The 23049-nt window shown below is 38.8% G+C and overlaps 1 protein-coding gene across 15 annotated transcripts in view; it reads right to left on the reverse strand.

Moving 5' to 3' along the window:
• The window catches only part of LOC121328632 (kinesin-like protein KIF1B), an 83350-nt gene that overhangs the window by 31449 nt on the left and 28852 nt on the right, over positions 1-23049 (reverse strand). For 4 of the 15 annotated variants that reach the window (XM_041273510.1, XM_041273504.1, XM_041273498.1 and 1 more), the window contains exons 8-22: positions 22865-22942; positions 22227-22292; positions 22110-22127; positions 21839-21914; positions 21055-21133; positions 20518-20660; positions 19371-19412; positions 18006-18217; positions 13529-13608; positions 13350-13425; positions 11047-11126; positions 10147-10253; positions 9596-9679; positions 8873-9053; positions 8369-8441 (exon numbers count right to left, since the gene is read on the reverse strand). In XM_041273510.1, coding sequence (XP_041129444.1) covers positions 8369-8441; positions 8873-9053; positions 9596-9679; positions 10147-10253; positions 11047-11126; positions 13350-13425; positions 13529-13608; positions 18006-18217; positions 19371-19412; positions 20518-20660; positions 21055-21133; positions 21839-21914; positions 22110-22127; positions 22227-22292; positions 22865-22942 — 1395 coding nt within the window. Of the gene's footprint in view, positions 1-1290; positions 5345-8368; positions 8442-8872; positions 9054-9595; positions 9680-10146; positions 10254-11046; positions 11127-13349; positions 13426-13528; positions 13609-18005; positions 18218-19370; positions 19413-20517; positions 20661-21054; positions 21134-21838; positions 21915-22109; positions 22128-22226; positions 22293-22864; positions 22943-23049 lie in introns of those variants that run through there. The other 11 variants (XM_041273506.1, XM_041273502.1, XM_041273501.1 and 8 more) reach the window with 6 other exon arrangements.

Here is a 23049-nt window from a genome sequence, read left to right on the forward strand (position 1 = left end):
GTTTCTGGATAAAGACCATTATTATATTTTGAAATATAATTCAAACTTCAGTGCTGAAAATGCATTGCTCTTAATTGACATTAATAATAAGCAATATGCTGCAGAAATAAAAGGAACCCTATTTACAAGCTTTCATTTAAGTATGTTTATATCTTTAGTAAGTTTGAAATTTCCACTTAGACTGGACTCAATTTTATCAAATGAAAATGCAGCAGTTTCATTAAGAGTCCAAGCCTGGCTTTGTGTGACCCACACAGGAGGCAGTGTAAAAGCACACTTGGATGGGACTCCACTCTGTTCTTCAGGGTGCTATTGAGAATGCTGTAGATGGTAACGGCGTTCTCGCTTTGCCATGCTCGGTTATCAAAAATGGATTTTTCATAAAAGATAAATTGTCATTTTATTCATCGTGCCTGAAACGCTTCACGGGTTTGTCCTGTGAATACAAACCATCAGTCTAGTTTAGCAGGACTGAATTGATAAACCAAGAACAGATGATGATGCTGTACTGTACCAATTGCAAACCAGTCAAAACTCCCAGACACTGACTATCTCACTCAATGTGAATAATAAATCTACCACCTTGTGCTGTATTTCATGTGAGGGTTTAGAGTCATATCTACTTTCCAGTTGGCATATCCAATACAATTACATTATCTGAAGTTATTGTAGCTTCAATATCTCAACAGATATGCAAAGGCATCTATAATAAAGGATTTTCATATTCCTGAACAGTTGTGAATATCAAACTATGTTTATTCATGAAACAGATTTTGATCTCTATTTTAAAACAGTGGTGGCTAATACAATGATCACACAGCACATACACTGTGCTGCCTTCAAGCATGTGTCAAAATACATGCCAGTGTAAATAACGTTCTGTACTTCTGCTAGTTCCATTGAGATTGTCTCATAATGTTCCTTCATTCAATCACCAAAAGGAATGCTTGATGAAAGTGAACTACTAGACTCTGCTGTACTGCAGTAGAAATTGCTTTAATACTTTGCTTAATTACAGCCCAAACCAGGGACAGATTTAATAAATCTCCAGAATAAATAGCACTGGATGTTATTTATTAAAGATTTGAATTTTAACACGCAGTGCAATGAAGTGACCAAATGGTGAAATTTGCAGAATATATATATATTTCAGGTGAAATCAAATCTGATTTTATTTTGCACAACCTGAATCCTTTGTAGACTGTGATTAAAATAAATGAAACAGCTTTCAATAGTTCATTTAGAGATTTGGTGAAAATGGAAGTATAAAAAAACCCCAGAGCACAGAAGTTTTCATTCAGTACTTGGTAGTTTATTTCACTTGGTACTTGATAGAACAGAACACAGTTTGCGTTCCGACTCGCTTGAAAAACAGTCAAATCCTAGATATTACTGACATCAGCATGTGCCACAGATACACCAATCTACTTTCAATAGCACGGCAGCTGAGGTCAGATGAAAGCACTTCGTGTTTAATATATTTGAAGGCTTAGGTAACAAAAGTGAGCAAAGAGGTACAACAAATACCCTTCTTCCTCAAATATATATACTTAAAAGAACCATTAACATTGTCTATATGTTTCTGTGATAGCTTTTTTGTTACCGTGTTTAGTTAAGATGTTAGCACCATTACATTTTTAAATCTAGCATTGCTTATTGTACAACTAGAAGATTACTAAAAGACACATTTAGTAATACAAGGACAAAGAGAGAACAGGAAAAGGCCATGCAGCTTTGTGTCAGAATTGGCACTTATCGTTTCTGTGTTGTGAGGATATGTTGGCAAATTATTGTCCAAGCTTGAAGGCTGAAACGCACGAATGTGTACAAACCTCAAAAGAATTGGGCTTTGCAAAGATGTTGCATTTGGAAAGAGCACGTGATCGTTGATCTCCAGAAACGGCAGCTAGGGCAACGTCCTTTTCTGAATTCTTAGTTTAAAAAACAATGAAAAACACCAACATGCAATTCATCATGTTTAATTTTGTTGGCCGTTTTCGATCTCACCGAGTTCTTTCAACACTGCAGACCTACATGCAGGTCAAGAGAACTATTACTGCAGGGAAACGTATAACCAGCCCTTGTCTTGGTATGCCTCCTATATCATTTCTATAGATTTCCCTATATAAAAGACTCTGAATCTCTTTAACCTATTATTGTAGAGCTGTCTTTTGGCAAAATTACTTTGTGCTGAAAAGAGTTACAATCAAAAACATGCTTTTTTTTTTTTTTTTTTTTTTTTTTTTTTTTTTTTAAAAGCTTTAATCTTATATAAAAACAGTATTGGCTTAGACATTTTCTTCCAAAAGAATTTCAAAAAGAGAAGGGATTCATATTATATGAAGCGGTATTGCAGATAAAAGCATACATATATTTTTTAAAAAGACATTTGTATTTAATGTACATAAAATGATTTTATGCATTTAAAAATTGTTGTAAACCTGTATCCTGCTATCATGGCAACCAGAAACAGGACTTCCTTTCCTGACCACTGATTTTTTTTTTATAGATATCCTGTCGGATTTGCTACCAAAAGTAAAGCCAAATTTCTCGGAATCTGCCCACGATGTGAGAAAAACAAAAAACACATGCTGCACTGTAGTATACCATGATAGGAACGAAGCACTTTGAACCATTCCAGATTTTATTATGAACCTGTTACTTCTATAAATAAAATCTAATAAAAAAGTTTGCATGTGTGGTTTTTAATATCAGGAGATATTTTTGCTATGCTCACAACGAAAGATATAATATTCATATCCCTGCATTGTGCGCAATGTGAAAAAGGCAATACCTCTCAAGTCTTCCCAATTTGATATAAAGAACTGCAAACTATGTGCAATCTGTGCAATGCACAGAGGAAAAAGTTATGTGATCTTTGCATAAATTAGCCACAAATGACCCATATTAACACGTGACTCATCCTCCTCTCTCTCAGAGATCAAAGAATTGAAAAGATCAGGTGTGTATAATGAAATCTGTATAAAGTAAAATCTGCAACGACTCCAGCTTGTACACAATGGCACTTTTATTGCGCTCTCTAGCGTCACGGTCTGGAGCAGTTTCAGAAAGGGTTACTCCGAACCACACACATTTTAGCCATTTCCGATTAGATTTTGGTCAAGTCACACTTCAGAGATTTAACCAACCCTAAATCAAATTTAGATCTCAAAAACAGTTGAAAGACTGTCCTTGTTATTGCAGATTTAAGAAAGAAAGAAAGAAAGAAAGCCTCTAATAGTGAGGTATTTACTATTCTGGCAGGAACTAAATGCAGAATTATGTTAATGCAGCATTGGAGATCAATTAAGCTCTCTCTGCTTCCCACACAACTACAGCACTTTCCTCTGACATTTTCATCACTTACAAATCAGGCAATCTGAGTATCTGGGATATACAAACAGACCTGAAACTGAACAGGCATGCAAATGGCAACCCTTCGTGATTTTAATCCAGGAACACAGCTATTATTCCATTTGGTTTTTCCACATGAGGACAGCTTTTCTAGGCACGTCTATAAACATTTAATTGTAGAAGGTCTGGATGATACTGGCATTACAGGAACCTGTCTGAACATAATAGCTAGTTACAAATACACCCAGTGCAGTTAAACTGAAAGGGATGGAAAGTTATACTATACTTCTAACAGATATAAATTGTGCTTTTCTTAATATATAATTACAATTTGGATCAACCAACCACACGCGCTGCTCAAGTGTAATAGATTAGTCATCACAGATGTAATAATTGGATCATTCAAACAATGTTGGGAGTCTCTTTCTTTTAATTGTTGTTTTCTTGAGAATGTTCTCTTTTTTTATATGTTTGAAAACAAGTTCAGCTAATTTTACACAGTCGTTTCCTGGGCTCCTTTGAGATTAGGTGCAGACAACTGTCTTCGCATTCGCGGAGGTGCTGTGAAATTATTATAATGATTAGGCCTATCGGTTTGGTTGTAGTGCTGCAAATTCCCATAGCTGCTGTCGCTGTAAGTGCTGTTGTAGTAGTTTGGCCGACGATGCTGCTGCTGGTGGTGGTGGTAGCGTGGCTGGTGAAACATGGGGTTCTGGGGCGCTTGCCATTCCTCTGGAGACTGCAAGGACTCAGCTGAGTTGGAGGCTTGGCGATGCAGCCCAGGCTGTTGCTGCTGGCTGCTGTTGAAAGAGTTGCTCCGCCAGCGCCCTGGCTGCTGCTGGTTTTTGTAGCCGTGTCTGTGGCCTTGACTGTGGTCCTGACCCTTTGCCTTTCCGTAGGGAAGAGCTCCATGCTGTTGGGAGTTGTTTTGCCCGCATTCCTGATTCTTGGTTTCTGCCTCTCCATGCTCTTCCTGCACTGCTTCCTTGGGAACTTTCAACTCGATCACCTCTTGGTCCGTTATGATGATGTGTGTTCCTGGGCTCCAGGAGTTCCTGTGTTGGGGACTGCTCCTGAAGGGAAACCTGGGCTTGCGATCTTCAGGTGGGATGAAGCGGTGGGGGCCGCTCTGCCTGCGAAGCTGCTTAGTGATCTCCTGCTGCTGCAGGTTCTTCAGACGGACCTGCTCCTGTCTCATCCACCTCATCCGACCCCGCTTGAAGGACGGGTCATCGCCCATGAGCTGGGACACTCGCTCTTCCTTGTTACCCTCCTGATCTTCATTCAAATACTTTCTGCCAGTTCGGGCTTGAGAATCGTTTTTGCAAACATTTTTATTACTATTATGAGCAGCAGACTGTTTCTCCTGGTGCTCCTGGGAGCCAATCAAAGGTAACACCTTTTCCATTTTGATCATTTTGTGCCTTAAAACACGGATCTCTTCGTCCTTCATGTTGTTCTGCTTTTTCACGTCCTGCAGTATGTCCTCCAGCTTGTCGATGTGCACCTTGAGGTCGTCCACGTCAGAGACGGCTTTCCCGTTTGTCATCACATCCTCGATGCGCTCGTCTCCCACACCTACAGTGTCCCACACGTCCCTCGCCACCGCGCGCCAGGAGTCGCGCTCGTTAGGGTCTTTCTTTCCATACAGGGCACAGAGTTCTTTCATTTTGACAATAGACAGGGCTTCGATCTCCTGCCGAGTGTGTCGGAAATCGTTCAAGGCCACCTCGTAACAGATCTCCTTCACCGCCTGGATCTTGAGGTCTGAGATGGTCACCCACTTGGAGTCCTTGGTGATGCGTCTTCGTTGGGGGATCTGGTACATTTTGACGGGCTCTCTCTTTTTCCCACTGCTGGGTAGGCCACACTTTTTTACAATGGTTTGCAGCTTGCTGGGAGGCAGCTTTTCCCTCAAGGAGGTAATCAATCTCCAACTCTCTTCACAAGACCTCCTGTCTGAATCATCCCCACTATCAGAATCTCCGTCCTTTAAAAAAGAAACAAACCAAAAAGGTGCCCAAACAAAAAAAAAAAAAAAAAAAAAAAAAAAAAAATTAAAATGGAAACTTAAGAAGAAAATCAGAATATGCAAAATAAGAACCAATAAATGAAGCATGGGTTAGGAGGACAACATTTTATTTTATTTTTTGGTTTAAAAATCTAGAATTAAAAAAAAATGGTCCCTTGAAAAAAAGAACCCCATACCACATTTATGGATAATGGTCTCTATTTTGCACACTTGTGAAAAATTAAAATACATGACTCTCAAATCAATAATGAAAAATGTAAAAGGTTCCATCTTTCTTAAACTTATTTGCACTGTTGATATTTTTTAAAGCTGCATCCCAGGCATGCTACCAAAACATGCAAAAACATGGTTGCCGTTTCTGCAATCCCCATTTGAAGTCCATGGCAGAGATGAGGCAGAGTGGTGTGGTTCAGACTCTTCTAGTGTTATAAGGATGTTAGTAACACAAGTGCATTCTACGCCTGCTTAGAACCTGTTTAGAACAGGGGGAAAGGTGTGTCTGGATCTGTGTTAAGAAGCTGTGTTAACAGAGTTGTTAAAGTGACAGTTACTCTTGAGGTAATGCAGTTTCCCATGTTAAAAGAAGAGGAAGCAGAAATCCAAGGCGGTGATTAGAAACTTCTAATAAAGAGGTGGGTAATGACCAACTTCAGGAGGTCATATGATATCAAAAGCAAGTTCATCATACCGTATTCAGAAACAGTCAAAAAGGCGTAAGCTAGCCATAGCTTTCCTTCGTGCAGTTTCAGACTGATAACACTGTCATAATCTGTGTTAAACCAATGTCACCTAAACTACATTGTTTCTAATATTGTTCCATCTTGAAAACTACAAAGGGATCTTGAGAAAACAATGCATTGCTCATATAACCAACTGCACTGAAGTTTTAAAATAAATACATGAAGACAAGATGGAGTTTAAAAAGCTACTTGGTATGAAATAGTGACCTTTACTGCTCTCTCTCTCGCTGTTTCCATTCCCTTTAAATCAGTTTCCGTTTAGTACACCCTGGGGACATTAAAACTCTGAAGTTTTACGCAATCCAGTGGAGTCAAGAGAGCTCTTAAAATCGTGTTGATGCTCTAAGGACATCAGGTACACCAGCAACTATTGACTTGCCCCCCCCGCAACACTCTGCCCCTAGCGGTTATAAGAAATATATGTTGCACAAAATGCAATACTGAGTGCAGGGTGGAGGTCAATCCTTTCCAATTCCTTTTCAAAATCAATTATCAATTCCTAATTCTCTCTTAATCAGTCCCAGCACATAAACTGGTCAAAATTGCCATGAGCAGTATTCCTTTCGATAGAATTGGGAATTGATATTAAAAATCGAAAAACAGGAACTGACCCCGACCCTGATAGTGTGTTGCAGGGGGACATTTTAACGGTTGCACTCCTGTAGCAGCACATGATTCTGAGAGCTCAATTTGATGTCCCTGGAGTGCTTTAAACTTCTGAATGTGATGAAGGAAACTAACTCAAACTGAATCTAAACAGGTTGAACACAACAGTTAATTTAACTCTGGTATTTCCAACACATACCAAGTTTCTCTTTAAAAATCCATTTTAAGCAAACAAACTATGCAGAACAGCTCGGTTGCTTTTAGTTAACCTGTTCTAGCTGGATTCTGCCTAAATGCAGGTTATTAATGCAATAAAAAAAAAAAAAATACAAAAAAACATGCTGTCATAGCACAGATTGCTACCAAAACCAAACCATGCAAAATTAAATCCAGCAGTTTTTAATGTCATTTAAAGAGTGTATATTGTTGCATTCAAATTGAAAAGACTCATTTTCTCAATATAGCTGTTAAGAAATTAAAATCTGGTTTCAAAAGACCTAACCATTTATAGAAGGCAGATTCCAAATACTGAGTCGTGTGTGCATTCAATCTACAGCATATTTTTACAGTCATTTTAACACATTTACAAAACTTTAGCTGCCGTTCAGCAAGGTTCAGTATTATCTGCCAGAAGACAATGACAAAATGGACTAAAAATGGAAACAGCTTAGAGAATTTGAATTGTTTTACAACCAAACCGCACTGTAATCTGCAAGGTCAGAGAATACGGAGAGATTTTTTTTCCCCTCCTACAATGTCAGTGAAGAATTCCATGCAAAAGGAGAGGTATCAAACATGCACTAATAATAAGTAGTTTGAAAATGATCCAATACAAAAAAGTTCAAGAGCCCTGGAGCAAGGTCGCAGTGAAGAAGTACACTGTCCAGGCATCAACAACACACCTGCTTACAACTTTAAAAAAAATCCACACAGTAGGAAAACTGCATCTGCTTCTTCTAATATTACAAAAATACCGAGACAGTTTAACTAAAGCCACCTGTGCAAGTACTGGATAATTCCCCCCCCCCCCCCCCCCCCCCCCCCCCCCCCCAAAAAAAAAAAAAAAAAAAAAATAAGAAAGGTTGGATAGATTCTTGTAAACAGGTTCTAATTTAAAAGACAAGATAATAAGAGATAACATGTACATGCACTAATGGCTTAATCCTATACATTAGAATGGCTTTTAGTTGGATTTAAAGAGCTGTCGCTCCAGCAAGTTAGCACCATTTGCTAAAAAATCTAATGTGCAAACAGGAGTCTATGAAATGCTATTAGGGGGGTACTATTATGAAGCAACACGCAAAGGCAACTTTAAACTGAAGGACAATACATGAACAACTCCTACCTGCAACTAAGGCCTGAATTCAATCAAAGTTTATCTCAATGCCATATCTACACTTCATAATGGCTGTGCGTCGCCATCACTTTGAATTAATCCAGGCCTTAGTTGTTTCTTGCTACTAATACACTTCAACATCTTTGCTTCAAAATAGAACTTAGTTTTTTTTTTATTTCTGCATTTGAAACATAACAATCTTGATTTCTTGCATAAAGCAAATGGGTGCCTTGGAGCAAAAACTCAGTAAACCCATCTTCAACTGCAGAGCTCTTAGGGTTAACCAGAAGTTTGACTTGCCAGTCTCTGCTGTTCCAGAAGCTGATCTGCTTCTTCCTTCTCCTTTTTGTACAAGATTTCCATCTCTGTGAGCCTGAGAAGAAAATAAATACTGATTTCACATTTCTGTAGTAGTCCTGACAGAGCCCTATTGCTGTGAAACGGTTCTGCGCATTTCCGAAACTCATTTGCTTCAACCTTCAAACTTTCTGCGAGTGACATGTTAAGCAGCCTGAACGAACAGATGTTGATGAAAGACACTTTGGTTGAATTCACTCTCTGCAGTCATATAAATAATACATAACTTGCAGAGAAATTAAATGAACTGCAGATCTGGGAGCATCTTAAAAATGACACACACAAAATGAGGAGCGCACCAGTATCTTACTGGTTTTAAACAAAAGGAACCCCAAATCATTGTCTTTTGAACAGCTCACAAATCAGCATAAAATATTATTTTTTATTTGGTACTTAAAATAAAATGTGTTCCTAGGGCTGGTGAGACCCTGTATGAGGCACTGTTACCTTTTCTCCATCTCCTGCTTCATATCGATGCCCTGCTTCTCCAGCAGCTCCCTCTGAGCAAAGGTCCAGTCCACTGGTTCAGAGGGGGTCTCTGCGGATGGAGTCTTCTCCCTCTCAGCGCGGGCCTGCTCGGGGTGGTTGAAACGGAACACATGGTTCTTTCCCATGATGATACGGTTGCCTGAGAGAGAAAGTGACACAGAGGACTGGGCAAGACAGTATGGCATGACCCCGAACGCTCAGACCCAGGTGGGTATCCAATCCAACTGTCCCCCACAGACAACTGATGACACAGCAGGTACAAAATATGGGCAGCTCCTAACAAAAACAACAGTGCAGACAAAGATCTATCACCCACACAGGCCCTAGTCAGGTAACTGCATCTCATACACTGTGCAACATTAAATGTCTGCTGGCAAGAAATATTCACTAATATAGTAAAAATCCACAAAATTAACAGAATTACTCAATTCAGTTTATATACTATATGCATAGTTTACATGCACCAACATTTGCTGTTGTAAATATGTCCATAGTGAGACATCTGCAAAATGATGTTGCTGCAGATATTTCCTGTTTTCCCGCACTGTCACAGAGTTTTGAGACCAACTCATTGGTGAAAGGCTAGCATATCGACAACCGCCCCGGGGTGAAACAGATTTTTATTCTGGAGCGTCAAATTTTTTCAAACGGTAAACTGGGTTCATTTTTCTAGAAGAGTACCTGAGCGCAGCTGCACGGAAGCGCCGACTCGTTTCCCATTAACGTATGTCTCCGACCCTTCACACGGTTCCAGCAGGACGATAACTGGAGGAGTGAAAACAGACCGCTGTCAAACACTTCAGTTCTAGTTCTAGAAATAAGACGGTACACTACTTGATTTCTTCCTGGTTTATCCCCTCCCCACTAGCAAACGCATCCTACAGATTGACATCTGACTCAAAAAAAATTCTTATTAAACATCTGAATCAATGCTCCTTGCATTTACATTTAGAATACGTCTCACTCAAGTAAATCTGTGTTCTTCAGTAGCACTGCTATCCCTGGTTACAGTGGCACGGCAATGCTCCGGTGCTGTGGAAGCTGCCAATACATATCAGACGTAACCTCAAGGATCAAATCTGTTATTCAGGCCTGGCCCTTTCCTTACAGGTTTTGAATCTGAGCCCAGGAGAAAAGTTAGGTCAATATTCTGCCTAAAAAGGCCTTCATTTGATTTCCAACCCAAATAAAAAGGCTAGACAATTGTCTCATTTGCTGCCGCACTGGCTCACCATCCCCGTTGCCATTCCTCTCGCTCCTGAAGATGCAGTGCTCCTCTTTGATATGGGCTCCACTCAGAACAATATCTTGACGTCTTTCTGGATCTGCCTGGCCAACCCTGAAACAAACAAACACAAATCACACCCTTTTTCAAATACAACGAGCTCCTTAAGGGTTCAGTATAAGGACATAGTTTTGGTTTGGAGGGAGCGAAGTTTCAAACAACTGAACGTGCAAAAAATAGTTAAACCAACTCTGCATCGCTTCAAAGTTTTCAGTTGACTTGCACGAAATAAATAAAAAAAAAAATCTGAATTGTTAGCACAGTCACATCAGCGAGACAAGAGACAGCCCTAATCTCTGTTCAGAGTCTTCTCTGCTTACTACAAATCTGGTTGCTCTAGAGATTTACAATGCTTTTAGGTTATCCGGCCTGCGCAACCACCCCATTCATCTCAGCAACAGACTCCCTGAAGCACAAGGGCACCTGTACGAACAGACTGTCATATATGCAAGGTATTCTACTGAATATAAAATAGATACAATGTAACACTAAGATCTATTGAATTCCAGTATATACACTGGCTTCATTAGAAATACAGTTAGGTAAGCTTTATGAATGTGTAATTAAAGTACAGCACCCAAACAGCCTTCTTATCCAAACTGCCCCCAAACCCATCCTAACCCCACCCCATCTTCATTAAAAAAATAAAACGGTAAAAGAGATGTGGAATATGTGCAGAAAGGCAGACATGACAACGCAGTTTTGACAACAGATCTCCAGGCTTAAATTTGCTACTGAAAAACAAAGTTAGGCTCAGTAAGTATCGGAAATTGCAAAAAAATAATTTTTGGGGAAAAAAAAAAGACCGTAGTACTATGAAAGTCCCAATTACCCAATTACACCTTACCTTGTAATGCCGTCTTTGATGTAATACAGCAGACACTCTGACATGAGAGGGTCTTCATTGAGGTTAACAAGATGCGGAGTCTGCAAAGCAAATGAAATCCAACAAAACAAACACAATACAATTTGAGCAATAGGAAATCACCAACAACAAGCACACTCACACCCCTCTTGGGCAAGATAGCTCGCATCTATTGCACGAGGAATATATCCAGCCATTTCTCATATACTGCGTGGACACCCTGAAATGTGAATGCTTAGGAGAGATCAGACAGTGATACGAGAATGAATTCCATCTGTCGATATGACTGTCGTGTTGTACTGCATGACTATTTCCATATATATGTATATGTATATATATATATATATATATATATATATATATATTATATAACTATATATATATGCATATATATATATATATATATATATATATATATATATATATATATATATATATATATATATATATATATATATATATATATACACAATACATACACACATACACACACACACACACACACACTGCAGAATATTAATACAACAGGGTTAAAACGAAGAAATAAGCCACTGCAGTAGATATCCTTGTGTTGGTACTGAATTGTACATAGCTAATTTGACTTGCCCTTTTAAATCCTAATAAAAATGACACCTGTATCACCTTCAAACACCCCTTTAATGACCTTTTTTATAGAAAATATTCTGTTATGTACCAGCTGGAATGTGTGATTCACACCTTGAATTATTAGTGATTACAACATAGCTCTCATTTCTCAAATCAGCTTCTCACAAGCATCTGCATACTATTGCTATCAGTTTGGACAACTAGTCCTTTGCACCAACCTTCTTAGGGGAAAATACCCCGTTAGGGTCAGCAAATAAATCACACGGTCTTGGAGTGAAAATCTAACCAGTGGAATGGCAGACAAGCAGGGAGAGAAAGAATGAAGACAAATAAACAGAACATACGAGTAACAAAAAATAAATAAATACATTAAAAAAGAATAAGACACATATGTTAATAATAAAAAAAAAAAAAAACTAAATTAGAATTCATGAGTCACATACCTATATCTGGTTTGTAGCACTGGTTGCCAAAAGCAAGACTTCTAATTAAATCTGAATGCCGATCAGCATGCTAAGTACCTGCATCTCCTCTAATGGTCTGCAATTGTTTAGCGACATTTGTATTTGAATATTATAATCTTGGGCAAACTTTGCAGAATTGGATTCTAAGAACTGCTGCTGACAGATTGGGTAGATTAGCCATATCACTAGGCTGTTGTTTCCATACATTACACTATGTTTTATTCTTATGGAACGGGTTATATTATATTGATTGTCGGCTTTGTCTCATGCCTAACAACACATCTAGCACTTCAGTAATTTCACAGCAATTTTCAGCTTATTGCAGATACAGTGCTTCCTCGTTACAGCAGTGTTGTCAGGAGCCCTAGTTAAGTGACTGTGCTTATAATGAGAAGTGCAACGAAGCAGGGTTGCGTTAACACTGCTGCAATAAATGAGAGATTAACGATTTTCTAAATTACAGTATGAATCCTGTTCCCAGATCTCCTCGGGGAACGTCTGCCGAAGCAGGTGGTCTGTAATCCCCACTCCCACCCCAATGCTTTAATATGAAACTGCTTCTGTTCTGCTCAAGCAAGACAATGTGTGACCAGGGCCAGAGTGACAACTTCAGCAAAACAAGCGTTACTAGTCTATGAAAACAGTTTGTAACTCTAGTGCAATCCAGGCAGGACAAATACAAATAACAATAACACATCAATGTTTTTGTATTATTTACAACCCTTGGCCACCAGCTGCATTGCATGCTGCACAATTTAAATACATAGAATAGGAACAGAAACACTGGACGTATGTAAGAAACACATCCTTTGATAAGGATATATGAACACAACTTTTCCATGTTGATAAAAGAAAGCTGCCTATCCAAGGTAAGAGTCTGCAGTGGCACTATTCTCTAACTCAAGCTCATGAATTCAATGCTCCCACGAACCTTGTTGGTTGGAAACGAATCAAAAGCGCTGTCAAACAAGGACGTTGGCCGTTGAGGGCAAATCTAGACGAAGTGATTTTACATAGGAAAAGAAAACAAGCAAAAAGAAAAAACATGCAAAAATGAAACTGGAGTTAGATGTTGAATGGAATGCAACACACAAGGAAAGCAATGAGATGAAAGGTACATGAGCAAATGCAGTTAAAAAAAGCTACATGATCTACAAGCTCCACTTGTTTGCTCGGCAGTAATAACGCTCTCCACAGCCGATGCAAGCACGTCACCTTTTTAGGAGAGAAAACGCCCAGTGTTCCTCCGTCCTCTCGAATGGCCACTCCCATTTCAGCCAGCAGAGCCTCTCTGGGATTTTAAAGGAGGGAAAGGAGAATTTGTAAGAGCATTCATTTTAATAGTGCGTGGTAAGAAAACAAAACCAGCGTCCTTGTTTAAACCACTAACAGACCTTTCCATTCGGATTGCTTCCGTCTTCCTCAGTTTCTCTTCCCAGGTCTCATTGAGCTCTGCAATAAACTTTTCTGATTCCTAAGGAAAAAAAAAAAAGAGTTCTCAGTGAATATCTAATTCGAGGACCTTATTCAAGAGGTCCACAGTACCCATAATACGCCAACAAGCTGCTACAACATATATATAGGGGTCATATATATATATATATATATATATATATATATATATATATATATATATATATATATATATATATATATATATATAATAAAATAAATGCATAAATGCATATAAAATGACAAAACAAATGTATACATAGCTTTATAATTGTGGTGCCCAAGATACAGCATAATTTGTTCAGAATCAATGAGCTCCATCAATCAATTCCAATCACATTTGTATTGGTGCTTCTCTCAAGTGAGCTGTACATACAGCAGCTATGCTTGAATAAAGTGGAGACTAATGGGGTGATATCAACTGAAGCTAACGAAACGTTAAATAAAAAAAAGAGACCAATTACAAAGCACAGGTCTGTTTGATATATAAAATCACTACTGAACTACATTTATAACTACAGTTTGCATCTTTCTTTCATCTCAATATGTATTATTAAAAAAGCCACACTAAAATTTAACTAAATCTATTTTCTTTGAACGTAATTAAGAACTTATCGCGTTTGAATCTAATGAACATTTAGAGTAATGGATGCTTTCCATGATTAAATATTGCATAGAGAGTTCTATTTTCGTTAGCTGTTTATACCAGTAGGAGATCTTAAAAAGGCAGCCCTTCACGAATACAGGCAATTCACAAATCCATCCCAAAACCCTGTCCTTTTCAGCAGAATCAAATATAAAGCAGTATTTAAATCGCAGAAATAGCTAATAACCAGATTTATTATTCCTGATTGATTCCTAAAGTATACATCATTTACTTTTACAGTCTTCAGTTTCGGATGAGACAGACACTCTAAATCATGCATACAGATAATCAATACACCGTGTTCAGTTTAACATTGATAGTTTTAGGGTTTCTTTCAGTCCAGTACACCGAGATGGTAAATCTAGCATTACTAAAATTAAGAAAATTGATTTGTTACAAAGGATATGATTTGATTACTAATACAGCTTAAATTTTAACATTATTTTAATAGTTGGGTAAACATATGAGGGGGGAAAAAAAAAAAAAAACACAAAAAAACAGTAATTGATTTTGAGATTCCTCAAAGCCTCAAGTGACCATGGGGTTCTTCCGGAAGAAATTCAGCCTAAGAGCCTAAGAAAGCTGATGACTATCAAAAAAGTAAAAAAGAAAGAAATGTGAATGTCCCAGAGGGATTTCACATCACTCACAGAATTAATGCTGCTAAGAAGCTTATGCATTAATGAATCCGGCAACACTTCCGACTGCAGAATATAGAATTACATGGAAAACTCCCTGCTGAATATATCTCTGTGACACTTACAAGAAAAGAAAAAAAAAAATTGTATTTTATAAAATCAGGAGTCCCATTAAAACAACACCGGATTCACAGCAGGAGATAACACGTTACAGACTGAAGGATAAAACTATCAATACTAACCAGTGATTGAACTGTAGAACCCCATCAATATCAAAAGTATATTGGTATTTCAAATGGCTACTTTTATATTCTAGGTCAATAATTATCAATATTTGAGCCTTATCCTATACTTAAGTGATCCTAATTTTTGTTTGATTATAAGCTGGCTATTTACTCTCTGGTAATCAATTTGGACAACCTCCCAGATACATATTTAGCACCTCAATCGGCCTACAATATAACTTCTGTGGTACATAGTACGTGAGCTGTCCCATTGGTAACCGGTAATCTCAGCAATGCTTCTCTGAGAGTGCTTCCCTGGTGTAATCCTGACATTGTGGGGGAGTTATCCAGTTAGGTTTAACAGCACAGATAAACAATACTCATTGTTTCATCCCATCTTTTATCAGACCGATACAGTATGTAGGCCACACACTCTCAGGCATTGAAAACAGCATACAGCTGCTTTCATCAGGGGTAGACCGTGTGCGATTTTGTGCCTGAGCTACCAGTTCCAAGCCTGCTTTCGGTTCACACGGCAAAGCTGCGGGGTGTACAGTACAGTACTCTGCAGGCCAACTTGTTTGTGGTGTTCTTTAAAAACTGGTTTTATCTTGTAGTGCTCTGACGTCATTCGCTGACAGACAGAGTATCGGGGGACTACAGGAGACGGGCCCGATGTCTCCATGGCAACAGCAGTCTCTTAATGGATGGCCTGTGAACTCTCTATGAGAGAGATGAGAGAGAGAGAGAGAGAGCCCCATGCTCAGCTCCCCATAACACCCAGGGAATCAGTACAATAAAAAGAGTGCATTCACAGCAATGCACTTTACAGCTGACTGCTCTATAGAAACAACAATCACTCTATTGTGAGCATCACAACTGGACATTCGATTCAAAACGCAGTGTAGGAGAAGCTTGGTTTTTTGTTTTGTGGTTTGTTTGTTGTAACTGTTTTCTTATCCACTTAGAGAAAGAGACCACTTTTAAATCTACACTGACAAGACTTCCATTCAATTCCTTTATAACCAGTCCCTAAAGGTTACGAAACATCTTTACCCCGGTCAAGCTGTAGATAAATTACATATACATAATATATAAACACACACACACACACACATGCGGTTTATATAAATTGTTTTTAACAATGCTCCAAAATGTACAAAATTAAAATACTACATACATTTTATACAACTAAATGTTTTAATGTCTGTGCACTGTAGTTGCTATACCAGTGCGCTAAGTTGCCATGGAGATCAATCACATCCTCTTTCTCACCTAATTCCAATGCTATTTTCAGGGCTTTTAAACCAATGAAAACAAAGCAGGGCTGTCACTGAAACTGGATGATCAGGTGCCGAGCCGGAACACGATCTCAGCAAAGTTATTCCTTAAAAAAACCCAAACCCACCCACGCACCAGTGCTAACAAAGTACACCACATCATTAGAGGAACGCACCAGTGCAAAGCCCATGCTGTGTTCACATTCTCCATAGCAGTGTGCTTATTATTCGCTGATTAAATGTCTGAAGCACACTGCATGCTTCACAAGCTGCATATAAAATCAACACTGAGAGTCAAAGGGGCATGTTCAAAGAACCTGTCTTCTCATGTGATTGTTAATGTGACAATCACATGAGGCAAAAAAAAAACACATTAAAAAATGTCTTTGACCCCCCCAGATGGCTGTTTAGATATTAAAAGCAGCCAGTGGTCTCCACTGACTACACTGGAAACATCTGTAACCAGCTTTTCATATAGCAGGGTGACACTCTAGAGCTGAAGTCTACTCTACAGGGCAGAAATGAATGACAATTCACTTTTGTTGTACTGCAGTGGGACTCTTTTTCCTTTCCTTTCCTTTGTTTTTTTTTTTTTTTTTTTTTTTTTGGTTACACACCACCAATTTAAGTCCAAACAGTAATTACACTGGAAAAGGTCAGCAGATCTAGAAACATCTATCCATACTCGATCTGCAATCTTTATAAAACAGCCATGGTTGTGAACTTTGTAGAGACAGGGTCATTTTATAAACAAAGGGGCGATGCCTGGTCTTTCTATGCACTGGTTTTGAATGTACTGTGAATAACAAAGGAATATGCACTGCAACCCTGGCAATACATATATTCGTTTTAGCCTTCCTCGTTCACAATCAATGCTAGGTTTCTGTACAAACATGTTTTTTTCTTGCATTTACTGTAAGACAGCATGCATCCCAAGCAGAAGATTTAAGTACTGTGGAAGCTAACCAACACACTCAAGAATCCGACGCTAGGTGTGCTATTAGGAAATTACATCATTAAAATGTCCATTGCAGAAATGAACTTCACTACATAAACATTAATATACTGCAGTGTGCAAATGTATTATAACACCTCAAGCTTTGTCATTTATAGCCTTTATATACCTACCTGCATGAAAACCTCGGGTGGGAATATCAATTTTCAGTCAGATATAGAAACAATAGGCACTCCTGTGTGAAAATGTTAGACCATTTTTGCTTTATTTAGGCATCTAAACAACTTCTAAAAAGTCTCATGCATTTTGTGGCTGTGTGTTCCTTTTCTCTTACTATTTTGAAATCAACTGTATGTCTCGCCTAATACAGTCGTTAATTAAATTAGACAATCACTAATTTGCCTATTTTTGAAAATGTTCCAAGATTTTCAGTTCCAGTGGTTTGATTTTTCATATGCACAACAAATCCAAACTACAGAAGCAATGGGGTGTTCTAATATATTTGCACACCACTGTAGGTACAGCGGTTTGAATTGCAATCCCTGTAATTGTGCTTATTTGTCATGGCTGACTCCACCAGGCTCATTTCTAAGCCTGGATCTGTACCTAGTCCTCCAGAGGTGTGCTAGGTCACTGTGCCCCCGAAGTGGCGGGCAGCACCTATAATGCTTTGTACCTTTAGCCGTTCGATGGCCTCTTCTCCTCCCGGCGTGGACATGATACGTTCCTGTATGCTGGTGACAGACTGCAGCCCAGCCTGGCTGCTGAGAGAGCAGGAAGATGGGGAGGCTGTCAGGGAACCTGTGGGTGCTGTGGAGAAATTGCCAGGGCGTTGATTCTCAGAGGCTAGTAAGTATCTATGGTTATTGTTGTGTACGTCTTTCAGGTCTGAGCGATAGAGGAGAGGCGTCGGAAAGAAAAACGAGGAGGGGAGGAAAAAGAGACAAGAGGAACGAGAGAGAAAAAGGAGGAAAGACTCATGTAAGACACACCAGCAAAAGTTAAGACACGGAAATGGCAGTTTTAAAACAGAGTTTCCAAATGAGTGCGTGTGACAGACTCAAAGTTGTTTTAATTTTTGTTTTAGCAAAAAAATTAAAAATTAAAATCAGTTTGAAAACTGCCATCAGCTTAAAGAGACAGAACAGAACAAGGATAAAGCAACCAGGACAGGAGCCAACGAGCAAAAGCAGAGGAAAGGGCTTATGCATGCATATATATCTTTTAAACATCTTTTTGATTTTTTTTTTATTATTTGTTAGACATCATGTTTAAAACATACAAATTCTGTTGCATCAAAATGTTGAATAACTTTTACATAATGCTGTTATTTGCATAGTTTCTTACTCATGCAAGTAATTAATTCAGAGAGTCACAAGTTAAAACTGCAAGCAAAATTCTTTGATTTTCCTTATATCTTAATTAAAGCAGGGGTGCTAACAGCCAAGTGATCTGAAATAACAGTTCATATCAAGAACTCCCAGACAGACGGTGGTTTCAATGCCAGGTCAGACAAGGGTCCTGTAAAACGTTAGCTTTGTTTTAATCATGCATGTTTAATAGCATGTGTGTGTTATAGAAGGTGGTACAGAGACAAGGTAGGATATACACATTCATACAGGCGCTGCATTTTTTAGGATTCAAGCTCAGTAAATGGTGTTACCTGACATTGGACCCAGAGAATACTTGCAAGAATTAGTGAAAAAGAAAATCTTACCAATTGTTATTTATTTATTTTTAGAGGGGGTCATTATGCGTTTATTTAAGCTGTTTTCTTTATTTGATGGTGAAGCAGTTTTCCCAATCGCATGCCATTATGGTACACTTTAAAAGATCATCAAGTAAAATAAATAAATAAATGGAATTTAATTACTATTATGTTATTTAACGTTGCCATTTGTCTGGGACTCCTTGTTAGAGGTGTATATATTTGGTTTTCCCCCATGTGAGTCTTACACATGCAAAGCTGCAGTTATAAGGAGCCAGAAGCAGAGGGGTTAATTAGAGCACAGTGAGAAAGTACCACCACACGTATACACACATGTGCCTCCATCTCCTGGGTAATCATCTCCCATTGGATCAACTGAAGGGAAGCAGGAGAACACGAGAAGGGTCAAAAGGTCAGCGTTCAGGCTTACAAACTCACTGATAACTGAGGAAGCTGGGGAATGTTTGACAAAACTATGAACTGACAGAATGGAACAAAACAATGCAAATGCTTGTTTGTTTTGTTTTAATGAATCCCTGACGCCCTGAATATTGAATGTGTATAAATTACAATGAGGAAACGGGAGATCATTACGATGACGTAATCAGATTCCATGATGAAATTCATAAGTTTGCATTATATAGTGTCTACTCTACTCATAGTTCTAGAATGATGTTTTTTCTCCCAGATTGTGTGGTTAGTTTCTCAGTTCTGAAAAAAACACTTGTTAATATGCACAGGTAGTAGAAAAGCAGTAGAAATGGCAGAGAGAAAAACTGGAGAAAAGGAAAACAAGATGTGAATTACAAAAAGTTTAGGTTAACGGTGAAAATGATTTTCTTCAAGGCAGGAGATCATGTGTTTCAATAAGCACTTGCAGTGCATTTTCAGGTTTGCATGTTTAAATATACAAGACAATATACCAAATAACTACACAGCTGTACTTTGCCAGCCTTCTGCTGCAACGATCGTAACTTGACTTGGCTGTATATTACTGGTTTGGTCATTTTGAGCACAGGGCAATGGCTAGTCTTGTTGTGCACAATTTGTCATTATATGATCTACTGCAAATATATAATACATTCTGCGGTCCTGTTGATTAAAAATGACAAACGATACTGCCAATCTCCCTTATGGGGTTGATCGTTCCAGTAGCTTCAACTGAAAGGTCTGCTTGTGACAGACAAATCAGCCTGACTCTGCAGTGTTTAATACTTCTACACATCCAATACCCCCCTACTGGGAGATTATTCAGAAATGCCGTAGTAGTAAGTGCGAAGTAAATGTAAACTTAAGAGAAAGCACACAAGAGCCACACTAGTTAAACCAGGGAGCTTCGACTACAGACAGCACGCTGGATAACGTTTTGTGATGGAGTCAAGTCTAATTAAAGAAACTACTGTGCTTGTTTTCTACCTTTTACTGGCTGCAGATGGGCATGTTAATGAGTTGCCCGGGCAGACGTGGAAAGCAGACTTACTGTCCAGGATATCTCCCAGGCCCTGAGCGCGCAGCAAGTCCTTCAGCCTGCCCACTTCCTCCTTGAGTTCGCGGACCAGCTTGGCGTTGGGATCTTCATTGATCACAGCGTTGCATTTGATCTGTTTGGCCCGATCCGCGTACCTGCAAGAACAAGGGGGGTGAGCTTCAACAGGTCAACTCAGCTACAGTCCAGCTGTGTCAGGATATGGTCATGCCATTGCATCTTACATTTATAACACATTGGGGCTGCACTGGAAAAAAACAGGTTTTTCAAGTTGATCATATGCTATTAAAGAAAGTCTACTAAATGGTAACACTTTGCAGTAGGTGAAGGAATCTAAATGCAATATAACTAAATCCTATTGATCTCCTGTGACTTAACAGATTCATTATTATGATGAACACCCTTATCCCGACCTTACTGATGGGAACTGTCACTTCTAATTTATATGTGCCAAATAGAACATACAAAGGCTTTTAAATGGAATTGAACACACAGTATTTTGTTAAAGGACGTTTGTTCTATGAAATGTACCTTAAAGTGCCAAGTGTTTCATCATAGTTAATGTCCGCTGGACTGAGAGCAGCAACCATCGCAGTTCTAGAGTTTCCGCCTGGAATGGAAATTACAGTTGGGTTAGTTTACTTTACTTTAGACAGAAAACCCCTAACATGCTTGCAAGTGTGCCTTAAAACAACAACAACAACAACAACAAAACATATCAATTAAACATCTCAGTCACCCCTGTGCTTATTCTTGACATAACATTACTTAAATAGGATGAGCAATTTGTTTTATCTGTATATTAGAGACATATCTAAATACTGCCATAATTAAAAAACAGGGCCCTTTGTGTATCAAGGATATGGAAAGGAAAAAGCTAGTTTTAATATCACCAGATACTCATCAGCTATGAGTACCCTGGACTGCAAGTCATATGACTTTTCAATTTCACATGCAGCATTTTATTTTATTAGATTAGCACAATATATGGCAGGGAGGTTTGTGGATTGGCTGCCAACAGAAGCTGCCTGCCAGATAACGAATATTTGGATTCTGCTGACTGAGACAACTGGTTAAAAGACAATCGTTTCACAGGCACTGGCCTGGGACCACTCATACTGCTCTGGCTGGGTCATCTCAGCAATGTGTCGATGCAGAGAAGATCTCACCGCGAACGGTATTGATTTTAGACAGAAAACAGTTCCAGGTGTTTAGAGCGCGTCGCTGTGGTGGAACTGTTCAATTAGTTAAATGCAAAGAAAAAGGTTCGGAAAAGGACTAATTGCAAAGACTGCTGATCTTGTTGTAGCCTTACCTAAATTCTCTCTAAGCAGCCACGTCAACACAGAGTCTCTGTATGGTATGAAGTCCGTCTTCTTTTTCTTCTTGCTCTGTTAAACACACACACATTTTAGAAAAGTATATAAAAAAATGTAACCTTTCATTATTACTTTACAGGCTTTAAAACATCATTTTTTCAGTAGTATAGTTCTCTTACATTGTATGCATTGTAGCATGTATTCACTGAAATGGCTTTGTAATACTGCTGAAGATGATGCAATGCAATAGAAAGCGTGTGTAATTACCTTGCTGGTGCAGTTATCCTGGGAGAGGCAGTAACGAAAAGAAAAGATTTCAAGAGATCAGCATGCAACTCGTCACCTTCTCACTTACTGTGGAACATATAACCAAAAAGTACTTACAACTTCAGCGAGAGCAGAGATCACTTTTCCTAATGTTGTGAGGGATTTGTTGATATTTGCACCTTCCTGAAAAAAAAAAAAAAAAAAGTATCTTAGACAATGAAATGGATTACTGGCCTCATTGTGGGTGTCAGTATGCAATTTGTTCTGATGCATATATGTATATACATATGCATACATACATAGTTCTCTATTTTATTTATCCTTTTTTTGTGCAAACTCTGTAGGGAGTTTAAGAAAAAACCATCCAAAAACACTGGGTGTGTGAGTGCTAGAAAATCAGGATAAAGGACTTTATAAACCTGGTTCATGGCGTCTATAAATACGAGCTGTATTTGATTCGCTTGTTTCAATTTAGTCTCACCACTATCATACGTGGTTAAAGCATGCACACTGTCCAGCTTGCTGAACATTCAATTTCTCCAGCTGGGTACTGAATTACTTTCAAACCAGTGAGCCAGGCTGGTTTAATACTAAATGTGACCATTTTTATGACATGTAAAACAGGGTTAACATACTGCTGTTGCGGACACACAGGCAGAAACAGACAAACAGAGACAGATGCATCCCCTCCCCTTTCCCCAGAGGACTCAGTCTGCAGCTCCCTTGTAGCAATGAAGCAGTAGAATTAGGGTTACCTTTAACCTGGTCCCCTTGGCCCCAGTGGAGTCAGCTCTTTCACTGCCCGCCAGGTCCACCAGGCTGATTTTGCTGACCTGAAGAAAGAAAGCAAGCCACAAGACCTTGTCAAAACCCTCTGGAAGCAGCAGTCCCAAACACTGGTTTTCAGCTGCCTGGTCCTAATCATTTTCTTTCAGATCAT

Source organism: Polyodon spathula, chromosome 16 (genome assembly GCF_017654505.1).
Source record: "Polyodon spathula isolate WHYD16114869_AA chromosome 16, ASM1765450v1, whole genome shotgun sequence".
In the NCBI taxonomy this organism is placed as follows: Eukaryota; Metazoa; Chordata; class Actinopteri; order Acipenseriformes; family Polyodontidae; genus Polyodon; species Polyodon spathula.